The sequence below is a fragment of the Mugil cephalus genome, chromosome 8, assembly GCF_022458985.1.
Source record: "Mugil cephalus isolate CIBA_MC_2020 chromosome 8, CIBA_Mcephalus_1.1, whole genome shotgun sequence".
Classification (NCBI taxonomy): Eukaryota; Metazoa; Chordata; class Actinopteri; order Mugiliformes; family Mugilidae; genus Mugil; species Mugil cephalus.
Window position 1 is genome coordinate 25,312,526 of NC_061777.1, and position 26,713 is coordinate 25,339,238.

Below are 26,713 nucleotides of genomic sequence, written 5' to 3' on the forward strand. Positions count from 1 at the left end.
CTCCAAATTCTCATATGTTGCATAGGTGTTGTTGGTCTTATTCTGACTGCTTAAAGATAACCTTGGTGAAATAAGGTGCTGTGTTATACTGATAAAGCATAGTGTTTGGGTCATGGCTACCTTGTGGTTGATAAGACTCTCCTGTGTGACCTCAAGTTCTTGGTTTGCTCCACCCCTTCCTTTTTTGCAGCTCTGACCACTCATCCAAATATGGCGAATTTGGGCTCCAACATACCAAGAAGAAAATGACCAAAGTGCTTCTATATCAACAGGGGGTCCACAATCTCTATGGGGTCTGCGGAGGTACTCCAAGGGGGGGTCGCAAAATCTTTGGTTGATCAGACATTTTTTATATATATTTTTAATTTTATGTATATATAATTGACAGACTGACAGTTTCAACTTAAAACACGAGGTTACAATTGAAATACAAATATATATATATTTGAACCTGTGTATTATTTGAATAGCTTACTATTGAATGCAAAATGATGATAATAATGTATATTTATAAATAGAATATTAGGTCGAGTTAAATATAAAACACATATAGTAGGTAGGGGGTCCCTATTTAATCTCTCCGTCAGTTTGGGGGGTCTTGGCCTGAAAAACATTGAAGATCCCTGCTCTATATGATATGTGGGTGGAAGTGTCAAAGACAGCTTGGAGGTGGACAGTGGCTAAGATGTGAAATGAACTTCCATGCTCTGATCTCCCTTTGTGATTAGTTCAAATAGTTATTTTTTCCTTAAAAGCTTGTTGCAATCAAAACATGATAACACCTAACAGGATCTCATCTTCCCATCTCAGCAGTAATTATATACTTTGTCTGTGCTCAGGAAATGTTCCCTGTCCTCACAACTTGGAATTCAGGCTTCCTACTCCTTTATACTTTTCCTCACAGGAAGATAGACTTTCCAACTTTCTACCTCGTATGAAACACAAAGTAGAATGAGCCGCATTAGCCACACAGCTGCAGACACAAAGGCGTGCCACTTAGAGAAACTCCACTTCAAAAATCAGAGCAAAAAGACGTCGGAGCACGAGACGCACTGATTGATCTCTGGAATGTGCGGAGCAAAATCTGCAGTAATGAGCGCTTAGCACCAAACATGGAGACAAAGTAAAAAAAAAGGAAAATAACAAGGAACTTACAGATTACCACTTTAACATCCTACTGAGATGCAGAACAATCAGCGGCGTGATCCAGTTGGAGCATACAGAAATAGAGCTTTAGAGGCTGTTGTGTTCATTGTTGTGAAGGAGAGGCGAGGTGAGAATTGACTCTCCGGTGCAGAGAGCAGGCTCTCAATGCCAATAACCACCTCTTCAGTGGCACCCCTCTGACACCAGCGTTCACTCACTGGAATATATATCACTTTCAAAAGCATGCAGCATGCTCTCCAAATATTTAATTTCCAACTTCAGCTGTATCTCTTGTTTATATAACAAAAGCCTCCTCTCAATTAGAGCACCCGGGGGTGGGAGGAAGCGAGGGTGCATACCTAAACGTCCTACCATTGTCTCTTCCCCCTCTCAAAACACTCGTTTATGAACAGTCGCACACACATGCTCTCTGCAGCTTTGCTTCTCACACACACGCACTCTCCACCTGCCTAGCTGCTTTGGAGATAATGAGATTAAAAATCTATTTTTGACAGTCAGTTACCTGCAAGTGATGCATTAGTGGAAACATTCCGCAGCACTACGGCTATTACCAAAATGAGTGGGAATGAAATTGCTTCTCCCATTTTCCCAATCTAACACCTGTCACACACCCAGAGTTGTTAGCGGAGGCTTATCTCATTCACCTGGTCTTAGGGCTTTCTACATTATCCCAGCATGAGCTTTGACCTCAGCCGCTCATGCGGTGTCACTCACTCATGGTTGAGATTACATATTGTAACACCTCAATGTTGTAGCATTCATGTAAGTATACAGTCCGGTCCATATATAATTGAACAAGTTTTGTTATTTTAGCTGTTTACCAAAACATGTTCAAGATACAGTTATATACCCAATGTGGGCCTCAAGTGCAGACTCTCAGCTGTAATCTGAGGGTATTTACATCCAAACTGGAGGAAGGGTTTAAGAATTACAGCTCTTTAATATGTAGCCACCTCTTTGGGCTACACTTATGCTTATTTAAGTGTTGTTTTTATTTTTCTTGTACCACTGAGCAAATCGAGTCAAATTACTTGTATGTGAACACATACCTGGCCATTAAAGCTGATTCTGATTCTATTCCTTCAAAAATCACAAATAATTTAACCAGGCAAAAAGTCTGGAGCCGACTGCAGGTTTCGCATTTGAATTTGGAAGCTGTTGCTGTGAATCCACAATATGTAGTCAAAGAAGATCTCATTGGGAGTTCAACAGACTATCCTGGCCAAATCAACAGTTGGGTACATTTTGAAAAAAAAACAAAGAAAACAAACAAACAACCCACTGGTGAACTCAAAAACACCTGGATGTCCATAGAAGACAACAGTGGTAACACTTATTTGTGTTTGTAGAAATGCAGCCAAGTGCTTTACCGGAATGTAAACTGTCCTGTTTTTATGTGGCACTAACAGCAATTTCCAGTATGTGTGACATCAGTGTCTTGATCAAGCATTGTTTGGTATGTGGCCCACTGAGGACCGAACATCCAACCCTTTGGTTCAGGGACAACACACTTTACTGGGCCACAGTTGCCTTGACTGATTGTGATTTCCAAAAACTTGCGATCACATCTATGGCCTTCTTATAATCTGCAGTGAAATTAACAAGCACATCTTTGGACTGCGGGAGGACCAAGGCTCTTGCTGTTCTAATATATCATTCAGCTTCTCAACAACAAACTTACGAACATCATCCTCCTAAAATATACAATAAGTACAACTCCCGATGACGTCCCAAAGGTTTTATTCCTTGAGATTGCACAACTTACTAAAAGCACTTCACAGTCAGAGGGGGATCTGTGTCTTGATCAAGGACACTGCAGCATGTGGTCCATGCATTGGAGACTGAATCGCTAACTCTTTGGTCATGGACAATCTACTTTACCTACTGAGCCACAGCTGCCCCTGACTGATTGTGACTACCAAATCTCATCTCATCTTCTACTTCGTCTTATCCTCACTAGGGTCACAGGGGTTGCTGGAGTCTATCCCAGCTGTCCTCAGGATAGAGGCGGGGTACACCCTGGAGAGGTCTCCAGTCTATCGCAGGGCTAACACAGAGACAAACAACCATTCACACTCACACTCACACCTAGGATCGATTTAGAGTCGCCAATTGACCTAACAAGCATGACTTTGGAGGTGGGAGGAAACCGGAGTACCCGGAGAAAACCCACTGAGCAGTCAGAACATGCAAACTCCACCCAGAAAGGCCCGAGCCAGAAAGGCCCGAGCCAGAACCCAGACCTTGTGACTAGTCCAGCGGTTATGGAAAATACAAATTCCACCTTCTCCACTGACTTGACCAGTTTGTTTTTCTTGGGAGCCAGAAACTGGGTTTTTCCACTGTTGTCTCATTGTTGGTCTTGCCATCAAGTTTTTCCTGGACCTCCTTGGATGATGAGCCTTACAGACTGAGGTATCAAGAGACCACACAAAGGTCGAGGTCATCCATTTGCTCAGATGGTGCTCACTTGTAATTTCAATTACCTGATCAGGTCACTGTGTCAAATTGGAGTCTGAAATTCTTGCTGTGACTTGACTGACACATATCAGAGCTTATACATCAGTCCAGTGACGGTCATTGCTGTCATTTACAATTTGCGTGAAGAACAAAAGAAAAAACACGTGAGGAGGACATATAGAAGTGTGCATTGTTTGCACACTGCATTTGTGATGATCAGTGTCACAGACATGTTGACTAAGTTTGGTATTGTGTGAGGGTAAAAAAACATTCCTTAAAGCTTCACTGAATATTCATCCTGAGTTGTCAAGTTGTCATCCACTGAGAAGATTCATTCATGAACCATCTGCTTCAATACCTAATCTTTAGAGCCTTTCTTAAATACATAGCCTCAAGACCATTATTTTATTTTATTTTATTTTATTTTTTGCCCTGTGGGATTACAGGGCACCACAGCAAAGGCTCCCATTCATTCATTATCTATTACCGTTTATCCTGAGGGTCATGAGGGGTCTGGAGCCTATCCCAGCTGTCAGTGGGCGAAATGTGGGGTACACCCTGGACAGGTCGTCAGTCTATCACAAGGCAAACACAAAAAGACAAACAACTGTTCATACTCATACTCACATTCACACCTACAGCCAATTTTAGAATCACCAGTTAATAAGCATATCTTTGGACTGCGGGAGGACCAGAGCTATTGCAATTCTAATATAATTAGTTCAATTCACAATCATAAACCTACAAACATTATTATCCCAAAATGTACACATTTCTAACGACCTCCCAAAGGGTTTGGCTAACTTCACGTGTAAATTCCTGGCAATTGCACAACTTACTGACCTCTACTGTAAAACAGGCACAAAATGAATTTTATCTGAACCACTCCCCTAATATACAAATTAATCTAATACCGTCCACCAAAACTCCAGGACATGAACTCCACAATAGTTGCTAGTATCCCAGTGGAGAAAAACACTACACACTGCACAGAAGCTGAAGGGAACAGGGGGTTAATGGGGGCCATGACGATCCACTTTCAAGTCAAACTGGCCATGCTCAACAGACTGATATCTGTATAACCCAAATAATCTCTGGGAGTGCGGACAGTGTAATGATATCAGAAACACTAAGCTACTGTAAGTGTCCAGGGTTGGCCACCCAGACAGTTTACCTATCAGAGAACTCACTATCTGACCCAGACTTTAAAGTTGCTCCAAATCCAGTCGTGGGCAGACTGAGCAGCCGTCAGGTTCCCCTATTTGACCATCCAGCTGCGGCCACTTCGCATTATGATAGGTTGAGATAATTTGCTCTGCTCCGAGATAAAGTATTGTATTAGTGTGAGCGTTGAGCAGCAAGCTGTGCAAACAGAGCCGACAGGATGTGCTGGGACTGATCAGAGGCAAAGGTTGGAAAGTGGTGCCAACAGGTCTGGACCCCACAGAGTGGAACCGCTCAAATTTACCATTATTTGAGTTTAAACTAAGCAAAGGTTAATGGAGTTTGTGACTTTGGAAATGTAACTTTATTTGTTTGATGGTAAATGGTTATGGGAGAAAAGGCGAAGCTTAAATATAATTGCTACATTTTGCCTGCACGATAATTGGTTTTAAGTAACAGTTTTTTCAGTTTTGCTTCCTCCATTGCTGAACTTTTTTATGTTATTGTTAGTTTGTTACTAAGTTAATCATGTTTTCTTTATTATCTAAAACTAACATTTAGAATAGTCTACTTCAGCTTAAATTACATTATGACCATTCACAGGAGAAGTAAATAACATTGACCATCTTTTGACACTGCAATGTTCTGCTGGGACATTTTTGAACCTGGCATGGGCACCCCATAGTACTGACACTCCTTGATGGCAGCAGCCATCCCCAGCAGGATGCAGCCTGACACAGACATACAGACAGAAATACTTTAGGAAAACCTCAGTAAACATTAAGAGCATCGCAAGGTGTTGACCTCGTCTCCAAATCCCCTACATCCCAAACTGATCAAGTAAATGTGGGATGATCCAAAGAGGCCCCTCCCCTCAACCCATAGGACCTAAAGGACCCCACTAACAAATTGTGTTGCCAGACACCACAGGACACCCTCAGAAGACCCATGTCCATTCTCTGATAGGTGATTATGGTGTAGACTTTGTATATGTCGAGGTACATAAATATGTGTGTTGTCACATACATGCAGTATGCTTTCAGTTTTTATGTTGTCGTTTTTTTATGTGAAACACACTAAGAGAGTTAACACTATATTTGGAAACCGTCAACTCAAAAATACTAATTATCATGGCTGTATTTAAATAGTAAGAGCAATATATGTTAAACACAGTTATGGTTCAAATATATATGTGTGTCACATTAAACCAACTCACCTCATTTAGTGATTTCAAAGATCCAAGATCATTATTTTGCATCAGTATCCTCTACAGCAACAGGAGTTAAGGTCTTGGAAACTCACACCTACAGGAACTACTTAATATTAATAATAATAATGCATCAGTTTGATATAGCATTTGGTCCAAGTCACTTTGGATATGTTATTGATTGACTCACACAGTGTCTTGCCCAAGAACACCACAGACAGACTAGGAATAGAGCAGAATCGAACTGCCAACCTTTCACTTATTGTACGACCACTCAACCTCCTGAGTTTCTGCCGCCCAGATCAGAACTTAGATCTGGGAGATTAGTACAAAACTCAATCAGAAGTTTACAATGAAGTGATGTCTGTGTACTTATAACCTTTACTGTCTGGTCTGCTCAACATCATTGCACTGTTAAAGTCACAGTCTTCCACTACTGTGAAATAAAAAACTGATCCCGTTTTGCAGAGTGAAATGAACAAGGAATGACTGCTCCAAGGCCTGAGCTTGTACAGACATATCAGTATTAATTGTACCAATTCTATAGTGCATGACACATCCTTACTGTTGTCAGTTTGTCCTGAGTCATCATATTGTGTTGTTAGGAAGTGAAACCTTCCTGACAAAATTCTGTCTGCACGCTAATATTTAATTTTCTCAATCTATGGCTCGACTGTCAGCCCCTTCTCAATGAGGGCCTCAGCCAGGGGTTTATTTATAATGCAGACATTAAGGGAAGGCTTAGGAATAAGCCGCGCCTACAGTTTTCATGAGTTGCTGTGGAGAGGTGTAGTTCAGGTTTCACGTTATGGGTTCAGCATTGGTGGTCTCTTATTAGCGGGGCCACAGGGCTGAGCAGGGAGCTAGGGGAGCTTAGCGGGGAGGGAGCTGCTATCGTGCTGCCGCACCCAGCAGCAAATCAAACCAGATGGGCTCGTTTATAGCCAATTAGCAGTGTGTTGTGAACAGAACGCCACTGACTCACCTAGCATTATTACTATTTTAACTTTTACCCAAGCCGCCAAGAAAATGAGCTGGAGTTTTGATACTTCCTCGACTTCGGCTGCGTGAGGAAGCAGGAACAGAGACTGAATGTGCTGAATAACTCAGAGTGTGTACGTGCTGTGTGACCTCATCATAGCTCGGACTTGGTAAAGGACTGAGAATTACGCACACTAGAAACAGATGTGAAACGTCGCCACTTCCAGCGTTACTGCTGAACAGGAAAACACAAACCTGAAGGCAGCTGGACGGCCTTTAACTGGATACGGGCAACGTGCAGAGACAAGAGTGTCCTGTTACTGAAAAAGAGAGATCAAGTCCTATGCAGGAATGTTGCTCTTGCTCCTCAACCCCCTTCCACTCCCCCTCTCACTCTCCTCTAATCGTTCCCTACATCACTTACTTGGCCTTTGCTTGACTCCCTCTGTGATGGTCCACTTCACTCAGCTCATAAACAATGCCCCCAGCCCCTTCCACACCTTCATATTTCTGCCTGAATACCAGTTCCAGCCTCTCGCTGCCTGCCTACCTCCAAGTCATATCAGACCTTTCAATAATAATTAGTTGAGGGACTGCAGCACAGCGAGATATTTCCCTAATTCATCCGCATCTCTGGAAGAAGGAGAACGGTAAGGTAAAGCTATACTGGTTGGTTCCTGCTGAGATAATAACAGCCTCATCATACACTTGGAAACAAAGCCGAGACTTGGTGGAAAAAGGGCCTTTTTGTTGTCTTCATTGTGTGCAACCAGCATCACAAGACAACCACATGAAAGGGAACACAAAAAGGAAGACCAGCTGCTGCGCACATCCATTGTCTGAGTACATACTGAGGGTGAACAATGTTCAGATCAATGCAATTACTATGAAAAGATTGTCGCGCTTTAGGAAGGTTGTTGCTGCACCCAAACAGCGGGCCTTACCTCCAGGCGGGGGTGCTCTCTCAGCTTGGAGGGAGTAATCATCAGCGCAATGCTACGTCCTGGGTGTATCAGCCACCAATGACAACTCAGCGTCATTTGAAAGCCTCTCAATGAAAACCCCTACCTCTAATTGTCCCTGCAATGCTTATCAGCGCTGCCAATCCCAACTAGAGCGGAAAGACGGAGCAATTTTCCCATTACAGCGGGAGCAGAAAATGGAGGAGAGACGAGGGAGCCCGGTGTCTCCAGAGAGCGGTGCAGATGGCTTCATCTCCAAGTTCAAAAACACAGACAGGAGGGATGGGGGCTAGGGACACGGTGCACACACGCTCACAGGCACTCGTGATTATGGATACGTGCATGCAGACGGAGACACGATTCATGCACTCTGACAACATACAATCAATTAGCTTTTAACCTCTTTTCTGCATCCACTTTCCTTCAAGGCCACAGTCGCGCACAGTGCAGGCATGGAGGATTCAATTCAATGAGCACTGAGATCATTGCTGTTTTTAGCTTAGTGGTTAGATAAGCTCGCTTCAACACTGCCTGGCTTTGATCTCAGGGAATCAGCCCAACTTCCTCTCCCAACATGGATATTTGCATCAAACTGGAAACCTACAGCACATTTCCTCTACAGGCTGCGGTCGCCTGAGAGCAAGAATGCAGCACCACTGTGCTGCGAGAGTCATGACGACAAATGGCGCCCTGATAACATCACCTAGGCCGGGATTCAACCTGAGCTTCACCCACCATCCCAGCAGCCAAGAGATTAATCTGTTTACCTGCCTTCTTGAAGGAATGTTTATTCAGACACATGCGTCTGTGTATACAGTTCACTGTAGGAGCTCAGGTTAGAAACCATACCGTGAGTGTTTCATGTGTGTGTGTGTTTGGAGGAGAGGTTGCCTACGCTAAACTCCTCGTTTATTATCAATGCAGACATCTTTAAGTGTCTGCCGTCTGGCTCCACAAGGCTTATCAGTTCCTCATTGGCTTACACAATTATAGAAAACATACACAAAAGTGTGCTACTGCGCATACACCCGATACACCCGCGCTCGCGTGCACGCGTACGCACACTCATGCAAAGAGGCATTTAGCAGCCCACTTAAATCCAAAATAGATCAACTTAACCTCCTCGAGGCAGCGTGGTTGCACAGACCATTAGAGCGCAAGTCTGACAGGCCTAACGCACAGAGACAAATACGCTCGTTTTATTAGAAAAATCCATCATAGCTCTGACCTACCAGCCTAAAAATGGGGCTCTGTTTCAACCCTACCCTCCCACCATTTCTGAGGTCACGACCAGCAGAGTAAGCAAACAGAGCAAAAGATGAGGCCAGAGATTGGTGGAGGGCTGTTGGCCTGATCTCTTATCTGGCAGAACTTTTGCAGACGTCCTCGGCAAAGAGAAAGCGACAGATACAGTCAGAGGCAGCGAGATGACAAACCTCAAACTGTCGACCTGTTTTTTTGTTGCTGTTTTTGATTCTGTGGAAAAGATGTCCTCCTTCATATCCAAGAGTTCAACAAACCAGTGAGGGGGCCACTTTATCCAGGAGGCTTTCCTCTGTCAGGCTGCCTGTGTTCCCCCTCCCATCTACCACCACACAGACACACACCCTATTGTCGTGGCTGTGCAGGTGTATGGCTGCTGATAAGAAGCGTAGGTGCCCTGTGGTTCATCGAGGTGAGGCTGCGTTGGGGTGAGCTCTGCCCTCAGCCCTGCGCTGGCATTTCCAACTGGGGGAGGTTCAACCGAGGAGGGCAGAAGCGATGGCGCTTATCAAGCGGGGGACTGAGGACCAGGCGCCCAGCAGAGCCACGGGGACTTGAACTCCTAGCCTGCATCCCAGCATTTCGCCCAGCGTTGTCTGGCAGCAGGCCCTGCCTGAGCGAGGAAAACCACATTAGTCCACCACTCTCAGGGTGAGACTGAACACCCGCCCCCACCCCCCTCCCTGAACCAGCTCTGCACACCTCTCACCCTGCTCTGCAATGATATCTCTGTCTGAAATGCCAAACCTCAAATACACACACATACGAGGCACACACTGACATTTCAGCTGCACTCCGTTTGATCGGCATGGCCCCGTGCTTCAACAGAATTGCACAGATAGCTGGCTGGTTGCAGGTTGTAGGTGGAGTGTTAAATTGTCCTTGTATCCGACGTGTAATCCAAAGAATGGGGTCAAATAAATGATTTCTTCAAAGTGATATTTGTTTTATAAAAGGGGGAAAAAAAGCCTGTGGCATTGCAGCATTTTTCTGTTTTCGTGGATAAGTGGTCCACGTCTGACTTAAACCAGGTACGTGTTGACTGTGGCTAGAGTGAAATGAAGTATATGAGGTTGTGCTCATGTGACAGGCAGCACAAACTGAGGAACAGCAGAAACGACTATAAAAACCAGAAAGGTCTGGATCAGATCAAGATATATCAACCATGTCTTTTCAGAACAATCAGGCTGATCCTTAATCTGTCTGGACTAAGATGGAAACAACACAACAAAATGTGCCATCAAAAGTCTGCTTCCCATCTGCAATTATAGCTCTGTTCCTGCTGCTCAACGCTGTCCATTGATTCCCTTCATCATGCTTCTATCTTCAACACACCAGACCCACTGGCTGATTTGTTATGTAATAAAACACATATGTAAATGTCATTTAGTGCTTGACAATTATGAAACACCAGCAAGTGTCAGCTCCCTAACTGGTCCCCAGGTGTTGAAATGGTGTTGACTTATAAAATTCTGTGTGAATCTGGGAGGTGCTAAGGTTGTTCTTGAATTCACACACCAGTCTGATAATTTATGGCCTGATATCAAAATGATTGTGCAAACATTAAGAAGGTTAGATAACTTTAACCTCGCCGTCATTGGGCACGTTAGGTTGGCGGGGACGTCTGGAAAAGGCATGCTGCAACAAACAAACTAAAACTCCAGAGTCTGAGGCCCGAGGTTTCAGCCAGCTTAGCTTCAGTGCAGTCTCACACAGAGTAACCCAGCGTGGCGGTAGAAGTGAGAAGCCCCACCTGCCCCACACCACCCCCAGTTCAGAGGCCTCAATTAGGGAACAAGGCATGGGATGTTGTGAGTTAACTTTAATGGGCAATAGGGGGATAGTAGTTTTAAAGCAGGCACTCCAGTGGAAAGCAGTCTGTTGGAAGCTCATGTTAATGTGCAATTACTGCAGTTATCGTATAGTTTTTGACCTGATTTGCACATTCTCCACGTGGTTGATATAGCTCAGATAAACAGCTGAATGTGGGAACTGCTTCAAATGGTAGTGATTGCTTTGTTTGCCTCTCGAAATGTTAGCACAGTGCGTTCAGCCACCACCGTACATCACAGAGCTCTCTAATTTTAGCAAGTTAGTATTCTGGAAATGTTAATATTTGCTAATTAGCAAAGTTAAGTTAGCAGTTAAGTTAGCCGAACCAGTACTTCCTTGTCGTGTTTACCAAGTTCAATGGTGAACTCCACATGGTGCCCTCTTGTGGTACAGGTCTACCTGACTGGACAAGGTGGAAATGTTTGATTAATTTTATAATATGTCAGAGGAAAGTATTTATGGAAGCTGCTGCTCAGTACATATACAGAGTGGGTTGATGAACCAGAGGGTTAGCAGTTTGATCCTCGATACATGGACCACATGCCGAAGTTTCCTTAAGCAAGACATTGAACTCTGAGTGGTTTTGAGATAGACATAGATAGAGATTGAGGGAGAAAAGCAGGATACAGCCTCATTCTTTTATTATACATTACCATTTTTTACATTTACAGACATTTTTTTTTTTAGTTAGTTGTGTTTTAGTTTGTTAAACGGTTGGCTCTGGTGGCTGCTAGACGGTGACTGTGATAGAAGTCAAGGCACAGTATGCCACAAATATGACAAATTAGATATTTTAACTAAAGACAGATGTCGGGGAATTGTTTCTGATAGGTTCAGCGTAATTGATATTGTATCAAAATCTGCCCAAATGCTGTCTACTTCCACATGGAGAATCACTGATGAACTAAAAGGGGGACTTGAAAAAATCACAATTAATTAAAAGTACATTTTGTCTATTACAGCAAATTGACATACTACAAATACTACTACATAATACAAATATTACTCAAACCAACATTTTATACATAATTCATTACAATGGAAATTTGCTGTGTTGTAGGTACAGATAATTCCACTTATTTTCAAACATATTATAATGAGTGAAAAATTATTTTGAGACAAGTGAACACAATAAACCAAAATGACAGTTGCCCTGTTGTCATTGTGTTCTCACAACATGAGATGATTTTACACAAGATCCATTTGGGGAATGCATATGCAAAGACTACAGAGCTGTTAGTGTGGCTGGGGGATCTAAGACTGCGAAGTAAACTGAGTACAACTACTACTTACTGTGCATTATGCAAGAAGTAATGAACAAGCAAATAAGTGGGATTTCAGACAAAACTTGAGTTTCTTTCGACTACTATGTTAGACTATCCATCTAGCAACCGGTCTTTAAACTGGGCTTTAAAGTTTTGTGAACAGGCTTTGAAAGGGCTGCTGTGACATAACGAGAACAATATGTCCATCAGCAGTTTGCGCATGTTTCCTTCAGCCAGAGACTGAACACCCCATCTGCTTTTGTTGTCAACGATGAGAAGTTCAGCCTCTCACGCCAGTAAAAGCTCAACCCAAAACGACAGACGGGGCATTTTTTTCCCGGATCCCGCAGCTCTTTTGCATTGACTTCCTTTAGGATAAAAATAGTCTGACATACGGGGAATGATATATGATCTCAGTCATTCATCTAAATTGGACAAATGAGGCCCACAGGTCTGAGCTGTGAAAGACCCCCTCCTCCTCCCATGACAGGACTGAATGGGCCAATGTGTGTGTCACAAGGTTGGGGGTGTATTTTCATGTGTGAGGACCTATTTATTTTAATGTGTGAACGTCTGTCTGTATGAATGGCTGCCAGGGGATGTGTGCGTACATGAGCATGAATACATGTTAACATCACTGCCGTGATCGTCCTTAATATCTGTGTGTTTTCGGATTGGGAGTGTGTCTTTATGCACAGCCCTTTCTGTGTGAGAGTGAGAGAGTGAGAGGCAGCATTGTTGCATCTGCTCCTCATTAAAGGGCGCTAATGAATGCACGTGTGTTCCACCTGGTTTAGTGGAGTGGGGGGTTGATGAGGGCCTGGCCTTTCCCAGTTCTCCACTCGTAAAAACTGTCTCAAGACAAAACAGGAGAGCTCAATCCCCAGACGCTCATCTGACAACAGTTTGGCGGCTCTTCCTCTAATGATGATGGTGATGCTCAGTGGCCCTGCTGGGAAGGACTGTGACTGTACCTGGGAAAAAATAAGATTACAAGGGAGGACCTGAGAAGAGCTAAGGAAAGGTCGACAGGAATTACACTCGAGAGTTGTTCCTCATTTCAGTTGTTTAAGATAAGCAGTCCAAACTGTGCAAGTGATCAGATCAAACTTGTCTAGACATCGCCGACCAATATGGGTACATGGGTTGCTGTGGTGACAATCATGGTGTCAACAACTACATAAACTGTTGATGTGAGGAAGACAAACGGAGGTCTAACATTTCTAACTAGAGGTGAACTGCCGTTGATAGTTGCTGGGTGCTGGCTCCAAAAAAATCTCTGGCTCCAATAGAGTCCCAGTTCAAAGATTGCAAATACTTTCATGAAAGCAACCTTTTCGGTGTTTTCTGCGGCGGGTCTATATGGAATGACTTGTCAGGTCCAGCTCCTCCCTCTCGTCCAAATAAGGTCACTCTAAAAAACCTCGATGGCCGAATATCTTGAAAGGATAGAAACGGTAATCTGCAAATACAATGTGTGATGTTACTTCTCTTTTATTTAGTACAAGCCTCCAAAGCACCAGCAAACCATTTACCACAAATTTGTCATGACTTTTGTCCACTATAGTGCTCTTTTAGTAGAAGCATTGATTCTGCTCATCCCTGTTGTCGCTGTGGCCGTTGTGAAATCCAATCAACTGGACAGAGTTGTCTGTATAAATCCAATAAGCATTTGAAACAAACGTGAATTCAGCCCAGAATCATCCAATAACATCAGTCTCTCCAAGTTTAGGGACAAAATTGTAATCACAAGACTGAATTTTTCAGTGTTACCCAAAATAGTTAGCAAAAGCAATTCATTTAGTCACTGTTACAATGCTAACTACATGCAGAAGAGAAATGGGGGGCATTGTAGTTATTCAGCATGTACAATGACTTCACTCTACCTCCACCTTTGACGGACAAGAATCATAATTTACACAGCTGCTAGAAGTCAGGGAAAAGTTAATAATGTGCCAAATTAGGTATTTTAACTAAAGACAGATGTTATTGGGGGTCGTTTTATGGCGATCTAAGGGTTCCCGATAGGTTCAACGTCCCTCTGCAAGACTTATTTGACTGTTGGTGGATGATCCTAAGCTCGTTTACAAGATTAATTCTTCCTGTAAGGACCAGAATCAACCCATTTAATTTCTATTTTCACCTTAAGAATAATTGTTCAACTGAAAGAGTGAATTTTACAGGTTCACAAGTAAATAAAAGTTAGATTTTTCTATTCCAACAAATTGGCTTATTGATACATAATCCACGAGATACTGTATATGAGAACAAATATAATTCAAACCAGCAATTTATGTCTATGTATATTTCATTACAGTGAAAATATGCTCTGTAAGCGCAGAGAGTTCCACTTGTTTCCCCCATATTATGGTGAAAAATAACTTAATTCATAAAAGTACATTTAGAGACAAGTAAAAGCAATAAAACAAAATGACAAATAGATAAAAACCGAGGAGATAAAACAAAGCGATTATAAATCACAGAGAACAGTTATAAAATGAACACATAATAAAATGACAATCAGAGAGATGATGGCAATCAATCAAACACAGAAGCAAAGTTGAGACAAGGTTGTAAAAAGTTTCTCGACTGATTTACAGGAAGATGTTTCTGGCAGCTTCTCCCGCAGAACTAGAGGGAACTTGCTGTAAAACTATGCTTTTTTCAAGAATCTTTTATTTATTTATTTAGATGACAATTGCCCGCCCTCTTTTAATATGTTATGCTCAATTTTGTCAGAACAGAATGGAAACCAGAACACTTACTTTTTTTTTGAAAGATAAACACGTGCTCAAACTGTTCAGTGTCGTTCCTGTGAAATTGCAGAGGAGGACAAAGTATATCTACCATCATCATGCTGGAGATTAAGCTGATGCTGTGTTTTTTTCTATCAGCAAAATACTCGAGGGAAAAGCGGTGTAAACTGATGCTTCAATCACTTTGCAAACAGCCTTCTGCTGTTACCTTGCAGCTGTCGGTTAGTCTCTGTGGTGAGAAGCCCTCCCTCAGGTTTTCTCCCACAGCCTGCTAAGGTTGGTATTGATACAACACCCCTGTGTGCTCACCTAGCACAGGTACTGCTTGAAACATCGTCACCATAATCACACAGAGGAGAGGTGCCACCAGTATGAAAGATTTATATGCTTTGTGATAAAAGATACATATTTTTGATGCTGAGAAGTGGGGACAATCTTCTGTATGTGTTAAAGTGGTAATTCCCTGTGGTTTGTGGCTTGCCCTTTAAAGGACTACTCCTTCACTGCAAGTCTATACTATTATATTGCTGTTAACCATATTTGAGCACATTCACATTTTATATGTATATTTTCTAGTACAGGTTGATTTCAGTCCACCTCACCAAACAAAAATGACTGTAAATCAGTGGCTGCTTGATGCTGTTGAAAAGCTGTATTCATATTGAGGTTGTAAAAATTCATGCATTAACACAAGTTCCCTCTAATGTCGCACATTTTTTTTAAAGCACAAGTGACACACACACATTCAGTTATTTTGAACTTATTTATATTTTGGGAAATCGGGAAGTGAACAAGCTGCAGTAATGCTGCGGCCAGCAGAATCTCACATGTGATGATAGTAAAGATGTTACCTTGAAGCAAGCAGTAATATGCCTTTGTAATGTCACAATTCCCATTTAGTCCCAAATGACCAAATGAAGAAAACAGAAACAAATGAGCAGAGATTGATAAAGAATAGGTCATCGTAACAAGTTCTGGAAAATATCCTTTCCAGAAAGGTTTAAAACTGATTTTTAAATCGGAATGGATCACACTTTAACCATGGAAATCAGGCAGTTAATTGTTGATGCATATTGCTTTGCATTGACATTTAGGAGCACTGTTCGTGGCAGGCCTGCTGCATTGTTATTGTTGACTCAAACCGGAATTAGTTTTTTGGGGGGTTTTTTGGGTTTAACTGATCAGCTCTTGACCTACATAAAGCATCATCAACAACAGATATATTCATAGATGACTGCATGTAAGCACATCTCCACAACTTCCATGTTAGAGGTGTTTTGATAATCTTTAACGTAATTCAAATGGCACAATTGGCTTTTCTTGTTTAACAACTCTGAATGTTACACAGATATCACTATTTAAAAAGAGCAATTAGAATTTGAATTAATAGCACCTTAACTATGGAAAAACATTAATTACATCTATCTATCTATCTATCTATCTATCTATCTATCTATCTATCTATCTATCTATCTATCTATCTATCTATCTATCTATCTATCTATCTATCTATCTATCTATCCATCCATCCATCCATCCACAATCCCCATCAGCCAGAAGGCCTGGTAAAGGAATTTAAGCATTAAGCTCAGGAGCTGGTGGAGACCTGTGTTCCTGTATGCAGCCAAAAATTAAATTAGCGCAGCAAGAAAAGCAATAGTCAAGAAATGAAGTTGCTCTTTTGTTTAAACCAAGTGGGTGTGCTCAGTGTAGACTATTGTGATTGAAGTTATATCCACATCTAATTCGTAATCTGAACATTTCTCGATGTATCTGTAGGTCAAGTGTTTAGAATGACAGTATCCATCGGTGGATTAACTACTACCTTAATTCACAGTATCTATTACAAAACAAGACAAGGTGCAGAAAGTAAAGAAAACATTTTAAAGTAGTAGTAAAGTAATTTTATGTGTTGGATATCTTGCTTGCTACCACCCTCCCAGCATTAACACGCACTAAATGGAAAGACATTCACAGCTTCACACATATTAAATAAACAGCTAAACTGCTGCAAAGAATATTCTTTTATAGCAGGCAGTATACGTGCTTTGTATATCTCTGTCAATACAGCTGTCAGGGATGGATTCGAATCCATACTTTATCAAATCCAAGGTAGAAACAAACCAGAATTAACCCGTAACATGATACTTTGAAAAAAAAGACCTGTTTATACTTACCTTGACAGCTCTGTGGTATATTTGGTGACAATCATCTTGTGCAGTAGCAACCACCAAGGATAACAATTTAGCAAGCTATCACGCCAGTATCTTAATATAGGGAAGGCACAACTTCACAGCTAAAGTCAAGAGGTTTTATGAAGTGAGAGCTAGCATCTTTTAACATGCCTTAGCTAAAATTAAACCAAATTTGGGTAGCTGATTTTACATTGCTTTTATCGAAGAAATGTCCATTATGATGGAGTGAAATTACTTAATAATTTATGATGGGAATAGTCTTGCTATTAAGAAATCTCAGTAGGCTACCAGCCATGATGTTTTTTTCCTCTTAGTGAATTTAATTGGTTAATTGGCATTAACCAATGCTATGCTTGACTGTATTAAAATGTGATTTAATGTCTTATATATGAATTTTAACAATAAAGCATAAACAAAACAGGAACTTTGCCAAACTTGGTTCGCTGAGGGCCATGATACACCAAACACAAAAACCTTGGTGTGTCATGGTCACCAGGCCACAAGTATTTCCACAGCAGCATGATCAGCTAGAATGAACAAACTGTAGATCAACTGATCAACATGACTCAGAAGAGGTTGTCGTAGCACAGTTTGTGGCTCTTCCTACCTTTAATTATTCTCTCAGTAGTTCTTCCTTGTTTCCTAGCCTCCTGCTAATAGTAGCTTATCATAGCTTCCTAGCCTCCCAGCTAATATTACTTGGGAGTAGCAGTAGTAGTAGTGGTAGTAGTAGTAGTTCTTCCTAGCCTCCTAACCTCCCAGCTAATTGTAGATTGGCCTAGCTTCCTAGCCTCTCAGCTAATAGAAGTTAACATCCCTGCTAACAGAACATACAGTATTTCTTAGCTACTTCTTAGCAACTTTTTGGCCCAGACACAGCCAGATGAGGCAACATCAGGGTCAGCCCAACACACTAAAGGAAAAGTTGGACATTTGAACTGCAGGTTCCTAGCCTTCCAGCTAATAGGAGCTCTTAGAGTTTCCCTTAAAACTCACTCCCTTTCATGCAATGCTCCAGATGACCATTGGCAATGCATTCAAGTCCAAATGTTATTATCAATTTATTCAAAGGCAGAGTGCAGCATTAATAGTTTTTATCCACTGGGAGGGTGTTAAGAAAATTATTGCCTGGAAACGTTAAACCATTTTTCCCTCCTTACCCCCATTGATCCTGCCTTTGTAGAACGCAGTTGCAACAGCACAAATTGGGAGGGGGGGGGGGGTTACACTTTCTTGTTTTTTTTTTACCTCTGTCACATTTATCTCTCTCTGTGTGTCTCTCCATCTCTACACACCATTCCTCAACCGTGTCCGACGCTGACAGCCGTGGGTAATGACAGTCGAGCGCTCTCTCGCTCCTCATTTACTCAGAGCTGGCAGTGTAACAGTTCGCTCAGAACTCTTAAGTGCCTGTTAATTTAATATGCAAATAAGTCTCTTGTCAATCTGAATGCATTTTAATGAAAAAGCCCCTGCTTCCACAGGGCATGGGCTGCTGCTGGTTGAATGTGGCTATGCTTGGAGAAAATGAGCAAGCCGGGGGCCCGATGAGACGAGAGCCACGGAGTTTCCGAAGGATAGGAGGATAAACATAGGGGTGCAATATATTAGGGACAGGCAATGGAAGCCCAGGGGGTACGCATTGAACATACATGGCAGCTGGTTGCAGCCTGGACATGTGGAACACATGAAGGTGATGCCGCCGACACCTTCCGCCCCCTCTTGATCTGTGTCAGCCAGAGTTCCCGACTGATAGAGCTTTAAAACAGAATCCGGGGGTTATGAGCGGGAGCAAACACGACCACCAGCCTGCACAAACATGATAGAGTGAAGCACACACACCATCCTCTACCCACATCCCTCTGTTAATGACAGACCTCAGCTCAACCTTTGCCTACATATGGGTGGCGCAGTGTGCTGAAAGTAAGGTGAGCGTGTTATTGGGAAGGTGGGGGGTTGGATTGCAGGCGGTGTTAAGTCAAGCAGGAACCCTCAATGTTGCTAATTTATTTACAGATTTAATTAGATGGATAGAGCCCTCACAGATATAAGAAAGAGAGGAGAGATGTTGCCAGCGTTACAGCACTTTAATTATGGTAGCAGGCTCCTGATCCCTGCGCTCCGCTGTCTGGGGAGCCAGTTAATTAAAATCCTCATTATTTTACTTTTAATTAGTTCCCCCCTCTTTTGTTTCCTTTCACCATATGGCCGTGTTCCGTGGTCAAATTAACGTAATTGAGCTAATTAAGCCGATCACTTTAATTATTCAAAGCGTTCCGATTGGCCAGGAGAACTTTTCTCCCTCTCCCCTCCCTGACATTCCTGAATGAGGCTCGGAGTTGTAAAGTCGTTCTCTTTGTCATTATGCTCCTCTACTCCCCCGCTGAAGCACTGAGTTATGGCTGCAAGATGCCTCACATCCTACATGTTCCAGCACTGTCTCATGTTTCATTCCCGTACAATACAGCGTATGGTGGGCAGCGACTTTAACTCAAAATCATGGTTATGGCAAATTAGGTGTGTGTGGCAAGTCGCTGTATTTGGTTCTGAACCATCGTCTGGTGCTTGGGGATTGGAGGCTACCATAAATAGCTCTGGCAGCCCGAGCAGCTTCCGTTAAGGACTGTCAGCACAGCTAAATGCCATAGACATTGTTCAGCACGCTACCACTGAATTTACATGCTTGGAATTTGAAAATGGGTGACAACCAGATGGCGGTTTTACAGCGGCCTGCTTATGTTAAGCTCAGTGCCTGAGGGTGGACGAGACCTGTCTATCAGCATTCATCTAGAACTGTACCTCGGTTGCATCATTCATCCTCAGCTCATCAGCCTGCTACAATGATGTCACATCGAAACATTTGTTTCTTCGATCTGATTTCGGCACTGTTGGCGTCAGATTAAAGCACACAAGCTTTGCTCAAGGGGCCATTTTCAAAGTGACATTTTTGCATACAAAAAGAAAAGAATTAAAATGTGAAGAATTACAGTGTGCAGTGGTAAGTTTATACAGCTAGCCTTAGCTTTTGTCTGGAGTAAAAATCATCAAGAGATGACACGACTTACTTTACATTTCTGCTTTTTTTGGGGACAAGCAGAGCATGAGTAATGATAGCCTTCATAGCTGAAACCACTTCTTAATTCACTTTCACCGCTGTTATATTTGCAAGCTTTCAACTCTCTAAACTGTGCGCCGTTGTCACTGGAAGGGCGTTACCCACCGATTGCCATTTGCCCTCATCAAAGTAATTCTCGTGAGAAATGACGCCGCTTCCAGCCCTCCGAAAATACTTCCTTATGTGCTCTAATTTATTCATCATCTACCACCAGAACATGATGGAATACGAATGTAACAAAGGATTTGGAGGAGATGAGGACCTCAGCGAGGCCAAGCAGCGATTAAAAATGTGACCTATGAATTTCATGTTATGTAGAAGAGACGAATGACTACTCGGGCACTCTGCGAATTTATGTCACATTTTCAAAGTGCCTTTAAAAGCTAAAATGCTAACTGCAGTGCACCATGTCATGACCAGATATCTCAAACAACACTAAAGTAATGAGCATTTAGCAGTTAATACTTTTTAAATAAAGACGCTGTAAGATTAACGGTTAACCAAAGTGGGAAGCAGGCCCCTTTATTCCCCTGCTGCTCACACTTTAGTTCACATCTGGTGACACAAGCGTGCTGGACTGTCACAGAGATGTGTCGGCCCACGCCGGCACATTGCCTGGTTCCAGACCCTGCCTGTCCTCTACACAAATGGAAAGGCCTGGTCGTTAAGAGCTTCTGGCTGAAACACCGGCAAATCAAGAATCAAGGAAGGCAGCCATCTTGGATGCATATCAGAGGAAGTGTCTGGCCTAGAAGGAGGCTTCGCGGGTCTCTTTCCCTTTCATCATGAGCATGTAAAAATATCCTGGCGTCTTCTTGTGTCTTCACACAGTGTGAGATGGAGGAGCTCTGGCAATTACACTCATCTGCATGTGTTAATATGATTAATTAGCAGGAATAAACACTTTCCTATGACACAGGCTACATGGTGAGCCACACACCTGCAGAAGCCCTGATAAAAGACAACGCCTCATGGCAAAGAGCCTTTTCATGAGACCTGCTAATTGGCATCTGAAAACGTTCTGGCTAATTAGGAAAAGGCAGATGAGGCTTGATTAGTTTGAATGCAAAGTGTAACTTGTGGTGCGGTGGGACTCGGGAATGTGCCGAGGTTTTATTTCTTCACCATCACGATACAAAGATAATTGTAATTGTGATCATTTGCATACGCTAATGAATTTGCGTGACGCTCCTTGATCAGACGTGGAATAAATAATTGATGCAGTATCAGCACCTACCATGACAAGTGGGACGTTTTGAAATAGCTAAGCGCATTAAGGTGCAAGTTTGATGGCTGCCATGCTCCCAGGCAAGGTGTGAAAGTAGAGCAGATGCTATCTTCTGCTTCCTGCACACTGTGTACTCCACCGCCGCTATCACACCAAGATTAACTCCCAACCTCCGATGGTGTGCTGTGACTTAAAAGTTTGCAACGTAGTATTAAAAAGGCGCGCCGAGTTAGAACAAATTAGATGCAGCTCAGGAAAATAATTTTCAGAAGCCATGCAGAGTGGTGAAGAACAAAGAGCTACGGTGGGAAACAAACCCAGGCTGTGTGGGAGCTTTAATTGGAACACGGTAAACAGTAAATACATCAGATTGTTTCAAATGCTCTGGATGTAGAGGGGGCCACTCCCCTTTAATTAGCCGCTTTCAGATTAGGCTTTATTAGAGGAAGGCAGGCAGCCACTGAGCCAGTCAGCCACGGGATATGCCCCAAGTTCAGCCTCCCAGGAGCTCCAGCAGCACAGATACAGGGCTCATGTTTAATTGCTTCTGTAAATGGTCAGAGCTCAAGCCCCTAATTCCATTCCTCAGGGTAATCAGGCATGTTTTCACCATACACGGCTAAAGAAAGTGAGAGAGCCAGTAAGATCCACCATGTTAGGTACCATTCTACGCAGCGCCACACTAATGCCACTAAGGGCCTTCAGAACGATCTTCAGCTCGCTTCGTGACATGTTACAGGAAAATCGTTTTAATAGGATTTTTGTTTTTAACCCCACAAAAGTTTTTTTTTTTTCCTTCCACACACTGAACAGGCATCTGATAACAGAAATAAACCTCTACAGCAGAAAAACAACAAAACTGTCACTGAATCACTTCGTTGTGCAGAGCATGTGAGAATTTTTTTTACAAAACTGCAACAGGTTTTTGTTTTTCCTTGAGTGCTTCAAAAGTGTCAGATGCTGGTTTTTAAACTTAGCAGTTTTCGCTACTCTGAATTTAATTTTTGGCCCCACATCCATCAATTTTACCATCAGTCCTCCGTGTGTTGAAACATATACAAGTGGGAGCGGGAGTTCATTAAAAACACTGATGCTTGGAGGAAATATTGCCACAGGACGGAAGCAAAGCTTTGACAGTAATTTTACAGCAGTCCATCAAATGTTCGTTCAAGCATCTTTCAGTCGCTCTCCCCAGTTGACACTGGCTTTCGTCATTGTTTTCCTCCAGCATCCTCATAGTCCTGTAGGAGCCTTTTGCCAGTGCAGTCCACACATATTCTTTAAGTCTTTGTACAGACCACAACATTAACTTCGTATGCGGTACAGAAAGTCTCTTGATGTGACGAGGGAAGGGACATCTGGAATGAGGGACGGTGTCCTCTGAGAAGGGTCAGAGCAGGTGGGGCGGCGATGAGACTCCACAACAACAATGGCGACGGTCGTGGGAAAGGAGGAGCGGGCCGAAGAGAAGGGGGAAGTCGAGTTCACGCAGCACTCGTGCCACTCAGCACACCTGCAGACAGGACCAGACAGAAGGTCACGACACGTGTTACAGGTTATGTCTCTGCTTCCGTCTCATTCACATGTGTTATTTGTTTAAAGTCCTTAAAGCTCAGACAGTAATGCTATTTATTCCAAATTAGGAAATCCCGAAACAACATAAAATAACTGCTTACATTAAGGTGTCAGTAGCTTTTCAAAGTTAAGATTTTTCCAGACCAGTTCCAAGGTATCATTTCAGTTCTTAAAAAAAGATTTATATTCAATTTTTGAGCGAAATTTTTCAGAGATTCCTTCCAAACTCCTTCTAAAAACACCTGGATTCAAAATGATGTTTAACAAACACAAACAATAAAATGTATTTAATGCTCATTATGCAGCAGAAGGGAATTACATTATTTTTAATATGTAATATTTTATTATTGCATCTGGTTGAGGGCCAGTTACTTTTTGGGTCTAGCATTCTTACTTTCAGTTGAAAATTAAAATGAGTAGTGGTATTACGTAGCACAGAAAGGTGCCAAAGCAACCACGGCACTGCTTCGATTCATATCAATAACCCATCCTGATTTTAAAATTTAGGTTAGAGTGCAGTGATGTTCGTGTGAGGAAAGTTTACACTCTGCTACAAGTACTGCGTTGTAGTGTGTCAGCAGGACCATCATTCACCTTCTGGTCTGTCAGCACAGAGCTGCTCTGAAGTGCAGGCAGGTGGCTGTTGAGCAAGGCAGCGCCGGGTCTGTCGTGCTCACAGAAGATTGTACCGTTGATATAGTGGAAGCGGTCGCCGGGCATTAGTCTGTTTCTACAGGTGGCGCAGCTGAAACACTGCAGAGAAGTGAAGATCAAAAACAGAGATTTAAGTAAATTAAAACCTCATAAGCAGAATAATAAAAAAAAAAAAATAACATCATCTTAAATGAAGCTTAAAAAACAGCCACACTGCAGTATAATTTGCTTTTTAAAAATAGATCTAAAAGTTTGAGCGAGCACATGAGACAAAAAAAAAAGGAGGTGCAACTGCTTCGTCTCCTGACACGTCTTGCCATCTCACTCTCTCTCTCCCCCCATCAAATCCCAGATGTTTCTGTCAAACAAGCAGCAGGAGACAAAGCAGAGTGACGTGAGAGCTGAGGGTTTACCTTGAGGTGGTAAACATTTCCCTGTGCCCTCATCACCATTTCGTTGGCTGGGATCGACTGGCCGCAGGCACTGCACGCCCCGCTGTGCCCGAACAGCCTGCGAAAAAAAAACAAAAAAACAACAGAGATTCCTCAGCCTACGCAGCCTTTACAACCTGAAAGCAGCAGCTTCCCCTCCTCCTTCTGCCCTCCCCGTTCCTCCCCTTCCCACCTCTTCCTCCTCCTCACCTGATGTAGTCACTCCGACACAGAATCATGCCCCCTTTGCTGTAGCAGGTGGTGCCAATGTCCCCCAGCTGGGCTTGGCAGCAAGAGCACTTGAGGCAGCGCGTGTGCCAGTAGCGCTCCATGGAGAAGAGCAGGAAGCGGTCGGCTATCTTCCCCCCGCATCCTGCACAGGACCTAACAGGGGCCGTCGGTACACCTGACGTTTGGCTGTTCACCATGCTGATGTGGGCCCTCGAAGGTTCCTGCACACAGGATGCAGAGGTTCGACAGGTGTTCCACTGACCACATTTACAGCACAGAAACTCTACTACATACCTGGAATAATCACCTTATCAGAAAACATTAAAATTGTGCTTGCAACATTTGAAATACATCTTCCTTCGGAATGTGTGGCATCAGTAAATGCAGATTGATCTTTACAAAACAATCTATATTAGGAATAATTTTGTCTAACAACACTTTTCAGGACACAGTAAGCAGAGGGTAAAATAAAAAAAAACAACGGTATAAGTTTGTTCCTTAAAGTTTTTTGTTTTAGCATTAATATATATTTTAAAAAATGAGATACAATCAATTCGATAAGTAGGCCGACAAAGGAAGTGTTTTTACAGGTATCATCAGTGTGTGTGTGTGTGTGTGTGTGTGTGTGTGTGCGTGCGTGCATGCGTGCGTGTGTGTGTGTGTGTGTGAATTTGGGGAGGAGGGGAATTTTGGAAGAGTGCCAATAATGAGCCAACGAAGCATTAAAATGTTTCTAAATGTATTATTTTTTTCCTTCTTCTTCCGCATTCATTGGCTGATAATTCCTCAGTGAATAATCGCTTCCGAAACACAGTGTTTAGGAGCACGAGCTCACAGGAAAGAGACACTCGGAAAATGCGCGCGCGCAGCGGAAACCAGACGGAAAAAAAGGAGAGGTACGTTACCTGGCCGAGACAAATGCTGGTCCTCCTGCCAAGAACTTTGAGGTGGGGAAAAAATATTCACAGGAACTTCTTCAGCAGTTGTAAAGCCGCACTTAAACGTGACGCGTACCGGTCTCCATAGCCTTCCAGTCTAAAGCAACACAACATTCATAAGCCGCCTTGACCGTACTAGTTGAGCAAAACTCTCCTCGACATCCACCAGCACCGCGGGGGGAAAATAACTAGACGCGAGGTGAGGCGCACCGCGGCTCCTCTTCTTTTTCTTCTTCTTCTCCTCTTCCTCTCTGTCACATAAGTCTGTCAACGACTCGTCCTCTCTCCCTCTGTCTTTTGACAGCGACTCTATTCATCAAATTGCGCAAGGGTCTATTTAAATTACAGAGAGGAGGAGGAAAGGGGGAGGGGGGCGCAGCCGACAAGAGGCGGTCGGCAGCCAATAGGAGAAGAGAGGGGGCGTGTCCGCAGTCAAAATGATTTATGAGTTTATAGTGGCTTATTAATATGCACATTCACATTCCTTAAGCTCGCCACAGGATTTCACTGAGAGTCTAAATACTGCCATTGAAATGGCTGGGGAGAAAAAAAATACTACTACTGTGTTCGGAAATATTCGTGTCATTACTCAGAAATAAATTTCACTTCAAATCCGCTTCAGTCACTGCAAGACATTAATAACGTGCATGTTACTTGTCATGTAGAATACTCTGAGATTCAATAAAAAAAAATGAATTGATTCAAATTTTAACAAACAACTGAATTAGGATTAATCCAACAAAAGTTTGTTAAGTTGTTTCAACCCTGTCATTTTAAGTCAGATGTAAATGAACTATTTTATTTCTCACCAATGAGCCATTTGCATTTCTGCACCTGAATTTTAAGGAGGGCCAATTTAAATTCTCCAGTTATTCCAATTTAAATATATTTGATTTGTGCTGGGATGCTCATCACTTGCAGCCTGACAGCAGGACTGATGAAAAAGTAACATATGATACAAATACAATGTGTTGTTTTAGTTTATATTTAAAAGATGTTCATGATGATTCAAATATGACATTTTAGCATTTTAGATGAATTAATTCTGTGCATTACAACAGTTTTTTTTTTTTTTTTTCTCAGTTGTTACATGTCTGGCTGGAGAAATAATCTTTACAGCATCATTTCTGTTGAAGAATAAAATTCAAGATGAATTTTGTTGTGCAAATGTGTTTCTCCTTAAATCCGTGTGATAACACATCAATAAGACAGTCCATAGTACAAATAGACATTTTGAACAAACCGTGTGAACGTGTTCCATCATCAACTAAAAAGACTTTGAGCCGAC

At 42.5% G+C, this 26,713-nt stretch overlaps 1 protein-coding gene across 1 annotated transcript; it reads right to left on the minus strand.

Moving 5' to 3' along the window:
* Window positions 1-21,901: 21,901 nt before the first annotated feature.
* Window positions 21,902-25,757, minus strand: si:dkey-90l8.3 (LIM domain transcription factor LMO4-B). The gene is made up of 5 exons (XM_047592711.1): window positions 25,393-25,757; window positions 24,467-24,708; window positions 24,239-24,335; window positions 23,766-23,924; window positions 21,902-23,109 (listed from the first exon to the last, which is right to left on the minus strand). Exons 2-5 carry the CDS (start codon window positions 24,682-24,684, stop codon window positions 23,101-23,103), a joined length of 483 nt encoding a protein of 160 aa, XP_047448667.1. The 5' UTR covers window positions 24,685-24,708; window positions 25,393-25,757; the 3' UTR covers window positions 21,902-23,100.
* Window positions 25,758-26,713: the final 956 nt, after the last annotated feature.

Excerpts from the sequence above, each read along its gene's own strand:
- si:dkey-90l8.3 (XM_047592711.1), bottom strand. The coding sequence starts at position 24,684 with ATGGTGAACAGCCAAACGTCAGGTGTACCGACGGCCCCTGTTAGGTCC. Across the intron at positions 24,336-24,466 it reads TGTCGGAGTGACTACATCAG|GCTGTTCGGGCACAGCGGGG; the intron begins GTGAGGAGGAGG and ends TTTTTTTCGCAG. Across the intron at positions 23,925-24,238 it reads GAAATGTTTACCACCTCAAG|TGTTTCAGCTGCGCCACCTG; the intron begins GTAAACCCTCAG and ends ACTTCTCTGCAG.